The sequence below is a fragment of the Vespula pensylvanica genome, chromosome 7 (assembly GCF_014466175.1).
Source record: "Vespula pensylvanica isolate Volc-1 chromosome 7, ASM1446617v1, whole genome shotgun sequence".
NCBI lineage: Eukaryota > Metazoa > Arthropoda > Insecta > Hymenoptera > Vespidae > Vespula > Vespula pensylvanica.
Genome location: NC_057691.1, coordinates 7,351,071 through 7,358,223, shown reverse-complemented (window position 1 = coordinate 7,358,223; position 7,153 = coordinate 7,351,071). Strand labels below are relative to the sequence as shown.

Sequence of the window (7,153 nt, the reverse complement as noted above, 5' to 3'; positions counted from 1 at the left end):
TTTACATGAGTAAATACGTCACATCTATTCCGGTGCGCGTTACGTTGTAACGACGTCAGAAAAAAAATATATATATAAAAAGAAAAAAAAGGAAAAAAAAAAGGAAAAAAACAAAAGAAATATTTCCCAAAAAGAACACGAAATATCGACGTGACGTCCCGTCGAAAGAATATATCAGCGGGAGATAATACATCGGAATATGTCCGATGATAAAACAATGCGATAAAACGACACTGATAAGTAACTTTCTCATTGTCAACGACAATGAGGAAAGAAAATCCAAAAGTTTTTCTCGGACGTTTGGGTATTAGCGTGACTGCTTGGAATTCAATATAAATGCTCGAGAGGAATAACGAAAGGAAAAGAAAAGGAAAAGGAAAGTAAAGGAAAGAAAGGAAAGAAAGAAAGAAAGAAAAAAAAGAAAGAATAGAAAGAGATACTCGCTCTTCGGACAAACAGAGTTAAGGATGGATGGATGGATGGATGGACGGATGGACGGATGGATGGATGAATGGATGAAGAGAAGAAGAAAAAGAGAGATAGACAGAGAAAGAGGGAAAAAGGGAGAGTGGTGGAGAAGAATGAGGGATGAAAAAAATAGAAAGAAAGAGAGAAAGAAAGAGAAGATCCTCTTCGGCGACACAAAGACGGCCGACGGCGACGTCGACGCAGCCCGCTCGACCTCGATATTATAATGGAATTCGTCGACGAAGCAGAAGTCGTTTTCCCTTTCCAAAAGAGCACGTCGTAGTCGGCCTCCTCCTCGTCGACGTCGACGTCGTCGTTGTCGTCGTCGTCGTCGTCGTCGTCGTCGTCGTCGTCGTCGTCGTCGTCGTCGTCGTCGTCGTCTTCCTAGTCGTTCTAGTCGTCGTGGTTGTAGTCGACTGGTAGAGACGGAAACCGATAATAAATCGAAGGATTCGAGCAAACATAATGGAGGTTTATCGCGGTGTCGGTGCCAACAATGGCGTCCTCCTTTTCTCTCCTTTCGTATATCTATATCTCTCTTTTTCTCTTTCTTTCTTTCTTTCTCTCTATCTTTGTCTCTATCCGTCCGTCAATCCGTCACTCCGTCTATCTCACTCTTTCGTTAACTCTTTTCATCCCTTAAACCATCCTCCCAACGAAGAGAGCTCCGATTTTTCGAACACGGATCGTCTTTAATTAAGATCTTCCCTTTCAAAATTTCTCTTTCTCTCTCTTTCTTTCTGTCGCTCTAACGTTCTATCTCTGTGTCTCTTTCTCTCTCTCTCTCTCTCTCTCTCTCTCTCTCTCTCTCTCTCTTTCTTTTTCTAGTTTCGTTCAGGGAAAACCCACCAACGGAGTATATTCGGGTAGAAAAGCGAACGGCAATCCTTCGATAAACCGCGTTTCAAAGGAAACTCGTTAAAGGCAATCTTCGACGGCGATCGAGACCCGTCTCTTCTCGATTTCGATTATTTAGGGGATTTACGATGCATTATGTACGTCGAATCTTTGTAAATAAATTATTCTTATTGTCTTCTCCTTTTTTTTCTTGTCTCTTCTTTTTTTATATCGTATCCGCGATATGAAAACGAAGCTTTCATTTTCCCCTTTCCCTCGTAAATTCGAGAGAAAATTTTTAATGTAAGAGAAAACATTAAGAAAAGAGAAAAAGGAAAAGAAAAGTAAAAAGGAACAGAAAAAGAGTCATCGAGAAAAACTCATAAGAGAAAATAAGAAAATATATAAAAAAAAAGTACTTACGGAATCTTCGGGGTTAAAACGAACGTTATTAACATGGCCGATCATTGTCGATTCGAGCGTAAAACGGCAACCCAATTAAAAAGTTGCTTGAGACTTGTTTCTTAGGACAGTTTCAAAGTCGTCCTACGAAGGGAAGCAAAGAAAAAAAGTAAGAAAGAAAGAAAGAAGGAAAGAGAGAAAGATAGAGAGAAAGAGAAAGAAAGAAATAAAGGGACAGGGGACAAATCGGAAGGTAAAAGACCGTGAAATGTTTTTCTCTTTTCTTTTTCGAGGATATCTCGTGATAAGGGACAAAAAGAAAGAGAAAGGGAGAAAAAAGAATAGAGATAGAAGATTTCCTGAAACAATAGGAAGAAGAAAGAAAGGACTATCAACTGTTAGACGGTAGAAAGTGAACGTGGCACTTTTGGAAGGGTAGATAATTAGACAAGAAACACAGAGAAATTCTCTATCTATCTATCTCTCTTTCTCTCTTTCTCTTGTCATCTTTCTTCGTCCTTTCGCGACTCGTTTCGACCTAAACTCCTCTCTCCACCTCTTTCTGAACTTCCTCTCACGGGCCTGTATCCTCCTTAATTAAATATAAACGCCGGCTTACCTCTGCTTCTCAAACCGTACTTACCCACACCCTCCCTATACTATCCTCCTCCTCCTCCTCCTCTTATTCCTCTTCTTCCTCCTCTTCCTCGCCACCCTTCTATTCCTCTTCTTCTTCTTCCTCTTACTACGAGATTCACCATTTCGTCCCTGTTACATATCCTTTCGTGGAAGAGGTAAGCACGTACCAAAGTCCCGCGACTCGTTCCCCCATTCTCCTTTAACCGTTTCCACGCAATTACTAGTCCTCCCTGTACTGTGTCTCTGCGCTAGAGAACGTACGCTAGAGAACGAAAGCGAGTACCAGTGCTGTTACTGCTGATGATGCTCCTTCGGAGGGAATGACAAGGGTTGGTAAATGTATACTACCGATGCAGAATGTAATTCTCCGGACCAGAATTGTAATTCTATTGTATTCGAGATCCAATTTTTTTTTCTCCTTTCGTTTTGTTTCGTTCAGTTTAGTTTAATTTCGTTTGCTTTCCTTTGGATTTCTTTTGTTTTTACTCTAAAAGTTAAATTTGGAAATGTGTGAAATAAAGAACTAAATGTAATAAGGGGATCAAATTTTCATTGAGTTATCAAAGAAATTTTTCACGAGCATCTGCTAGTTTATTAATTAAGGGAAAGAAATGTTTTATTGGTATTTCATATTGCACGATAGTTAATTTAATTTTCTTTTCTTTTTTTAATCGAAATACTTTGATTTATGGAAAGAACATCGGTTCCTAAACATTTTTCGATAATTATTTAGTAGCTATAAAATATAAAATCACTCTTTTCGTAATGCGCGAACTTGATGTCGTTACTTTCGTTTCTAAACTCGTCGACTCTCTTCCTTTGACTAAGCATGTAAATAATGAAGTACCGTAAAAATAAATAATAATATGAATAAGTCTGAACGCATTAAATTAATTAAGAATAGAATTCCTTCGCGTCACCGTAGAAATATGTACGTAGCTCCAACTATATGGTTGTTCCTACAACTTGCTATGAAACTTCTAAAAATCGATAAGTTATCGACGGTACAAAGGGATAGCAAATATCGATGTTACTGGCAGAAAATAAATCGTAAGATTATTTTATAGTTTTCTATCTTACCGACGTACGGAAAAAATAAATTATGATAGAAAATGTGAAATCGTTTAAATTAAATTCAATATATCCAATTCGATAATTATGTTAATGGAGCCAATTAGCTCGAGAGTACTTTCAAACTAATTATATTTTATTAAAGCGACGTTGAAAATAATATCGATTATGCATAGAGGTTGCACACGGAGATTTATTGTTATTAAAAAATTAAAATAAAATAATTAAAAGAATGTAAATATAAATTTCTTATATAACCAATTTATATACATGTAAAATAATAGTAGTGAAAAATGATATAATTAATAAACATTTGTGAAAGTAACAAAAAATGAAAAACCTTACAAATATATAAATATACAATTTCAAGGCCAAACAACGATCTTCTTTTCTCCGAAAAATGTCACGTTGCTTGATTCGTTAATTAGGTTATTCGACTCGATAAAAGTATTAATTCAGAAAAGGAACGATTATGCTTTGATTCTGATTATAGAAAAATCTTTGGTATAAATAAAAAATATGGCTGCAAAAACTGCAAAGGCTCAGGTACACCGTGCGGCGAACGATGAAGCAACAAGTCTTCATGTTTCCTTACCTCAGATGCTGGATCTTGCTCTGGGAACACCAGAAGTTAGCTTTTCTTAATAATAAAAATAATATTCTTATTTAAATACTTTTCTTTTTTCCTTTTTTTACAAAATCAAATAATACGTTCGTTCTATCATCCTCGACTTTTCTCTGATAGGTCGGTGCGGTTAACTTGAACATTCTTCACAATTTTTTACACGTTTTATTGCATCAAATTAACCTAAGAACAACCAAAGTCGAATATAGAGGTGAAGATGCCAAACGAATAAAAGTACGATATTTCTCTTTCTCTCTCTTTTTTTTGTTTTTTCTTCTTCATTAACATCCAAACAATACAATTAATAATTTTATCGTTTTATACGTTGTAATTAATTACAGACAATGGTAGCTTCCGCTAAAGCTGGTCCATCATTGCATCTTCACGAGTACAGCATCACCGACGGATCTGGTAAAGTGAAACAACGTATTCATAGTACGGATCAAGTGACGGTAAACGTGGACGTTTTCACGGATGAGGGTAAATCAATGTTTTTGAAAAAAAAAAAAAAAAAATTACTCGACGTATTCATCCGACGATGTAACGTTTAGATCATAAAAATGCCGGTCAAACGTCAGCTAGTGCCCCAGTTACACCTCGAAATAAGAAAAATACAAAGGTGGCAGACGATACTGTTATCAAAAAAACGAAAGGTGTTAAGCAACAAATAACATCTGGATCCGAAGGAGAATATGAAAATGTTATTTTCATCGAGCCAATTGTCGATGGCGCTACTCCGAGTGCTTTGGCTTTTAAAAAGCTCGAACAAAGTGTAAATGTTATAAAAATAAATTATTATAAAGATATATGTATAAATGATATTAATTATGTATTACTATCTCAGGTAGGACGTCTCGAGCAACGATTCGAAGCATTAGATGAATTGTCTACTAATCCTGAATTGGTCGAACGATTGAAGGGTAATATCACGGATCCTTTAACAGACATGTGGAATATTATTAACATAAACAAAAGGCTCGATGCCACTGAACAAGGAATGGAGAAGGTATTGAAATGAATTTTTCCATATTATTATTTTTTGCTTTTGGTTTTTTCTTTTTTCAATAATCTTTATCATCGACATGATGGTTCCTTAAAAGAAATGATATATTTCTTTTTTTTTTTTGTTAGCTCACATCAATGGTCCAAGATGTAATGAAGACTGGAGTGAATCTTGAAACTGTTGGCGTACATGTAAATATATCGAACGATGTTGAAAACAGAAACATACAGCGAAACAATCCTAATTCGGCAAATACTAATGAAACAAATTTACATACTAATAACGAAGAGACAAATGTAACTAATAATCATCCGGAAAATAATCCGGGAAATCATCCGGAAAATAATCCGGGAAATCATCCGGAAAATAATCCGGGAAATAATCCAGAAAATCATCCGGAAAATCATACGGAAAATCATCTGGAAAATCATTCGGAAAATCATTCGGAAAATCATCCGGTAGAATCAGGTGATACACGTCGAAGAATTTTTATAAAAATTTTTACGAACAAATATTCGAAGTTATTTCAATTAGTAGTGCTATATGAATAATCTTAATCGATTAAATCGATTAATCCTAATCGGACGTGTTATTTTACTTGATTAATTTTTTTCTCTTTTTCTTTTTTATGTAATCAATATTCTATAGAAGAAGTCAAAACGGAAGAGATACCACCGACGAATAATAACCAAATCAATTCTGAAACGAGCGAATCAAGAAATGAAAAGATTGAAACGTGTTTGAGAAATATTCACGACGTGGAAACGAAGATGGATAATGCTTTGGCGAGAATAGAAGAGCGTCTTCATGCGTTAGAAACGAGAGAAGGAATAGTTGATACGACACCAACGGTCGAGGGCGAATCGGCACCGGACAAGTCACTTGACGAGGAAAATAAACGAAAGATTCATATATGTTTGGAGAATGTTGAAGATTTGCGAACGACGTTTGACAATAATTTCACTAATATCGAGGCTCGTCTTCAAAAATTAGAAAAGGAGGGTGATGAACTTACGGAAAAATTGAAAGACGTAGCAAAACCAAGCGAAACCGGTGATGGTGATCTGAACGAATTGGTTTCTAAGATTCAAGATATTCAAGAGGATATGAGAAAATTAAATGAGACAGCTGATCGTCTTATGGGTGATACGGAAGATCGTGAAATGAATCTGAACGTAAGAACGTATTAAACGAAAGGATCATATAAATATTTGTTAAAATAAATAACAATTATATATATATATATATGTATATGTGTATACATATATAAAATTTTAGGCTATGTTAGAACAAATAGAATTGTTGAAAACGATTAAAGCTGATAAAGAAGATCTTGAGGATGCTTTGGCCGATAAAGCTGACGCTCATATAGTCAATAGAAAGGTTTCAGATAAGTTTTTATATTATTAATCGCGTATAGATTGACAAATGATTAACAAAATATTTTTATTTAGGTTTCTCACGATCAATTCAACGCTGCCTGCGACGATTTAACTCGTGGATTAGAGGAAGCTATAAGTAAACTAGGTAAACAGGAATCGATATGGCAGCAATCTTTGGACGAAGTACAAAAAGAGATTGAAGGGAAAGTAGATAAAATTGAGATAACTCCGTTGAGAGAGTTTGTTAACAATCGATTGAAGTCGCTTCAAGAGAAAATGAAACGTTTGGCTGAAATTAGACGAGAGGCCGAAGCTGCTGGAACCAAAAAATTACTTAGGTATTATAACACGAACTTTCATTATTTTGATTATTTTTGTTTCTTCATTTTTTTCTTTTCTATTTCTTTTTTTTTTATGATTGAAAATTTATTCATCAAATTATCATTCTGATCAGAGACGTCCAATGTATATCGTGTGACAAAGAAGTAGTTATGAGAACGGAAGAAACTGGCAAATTCGAAGCACCTCTTATGCCTTGCACGATGAGCATGAAACCTTATCTAACTTATGAATTGGATCAAGTTAGAAAGCAGCAAAGAAAATTGCCTCATAGTAGGAACATGATTCAATTCGAGGCAGCCGTATTGGAAGAGACTAAAAAAATGAAAACAGTTAAGGAAGAATCATGTGTGAAATCTCCCAGGTATTTTTTTTTTTTTCCTTTTA

At 35.3% G+C, this 7,153-nt stretch overlaps 1 protein-coding gene across 1 annotated transcript in view; it reads left to right on the top strand.

Annotated features, from left to right (window-relative positions):
- Nucleotides 1-3,806: 3,806 nt before the first annotated feature.
- LOC122630703 (MATH and LRR domain-containing protein PFE0570w-like) overlaps nucleotides 3,807-7,153 on the top strand; it is a 4,531-nt gene continuing 1,184 nt past the window's right edge. Inside the window, exons 1-10 of the mRNA XM_043815487.1 lie at nucleotides 3,807-4,047; nucleotides 4,163-4,276; nucleotides 4,384-4,522; nucleotides 4,594-4,814; nucleotides 4,887-5,048; nucleotides 5,174-5,513; nucleotides 5,694-6,220; nucleotides 6,324-6,428; nucleotides 6,500-6,765; nucleotides 6,882-7,130. Of these exons, the coding sequence (XP_043671422.1) occupies nucleotides 3,937-4,047; nucleotides 4,163-4,276; nucleotides 4,384-4,522; nucleotides 4,594-4,814; nucleotides 4,887-5,048; nucleotides 5,174-5,513; nucleotides 5,694-6,220; nucleotides 6,324-6,428; nucleotides 6,500-6,765; nucleotides 6,882-7,130 (2,234 nt within the window). The 5' untranslated portion in view covers nucleotides 3,807-3,936. The remainder of the gene's footprint in view (nucleotides 4,048-4,162; nucleotides 4,277-4,383; nucleotides 4,523-4,593; nucleotides 4,815-4,886; nucleotides 5,049-5,173; nucleotides 5,514-5,693; nucleotides 6,221-6,323; nucleotides 6,429-6,499; nucleotides 6,766-6,881; nucleotides 7,131-7,153) is intronic.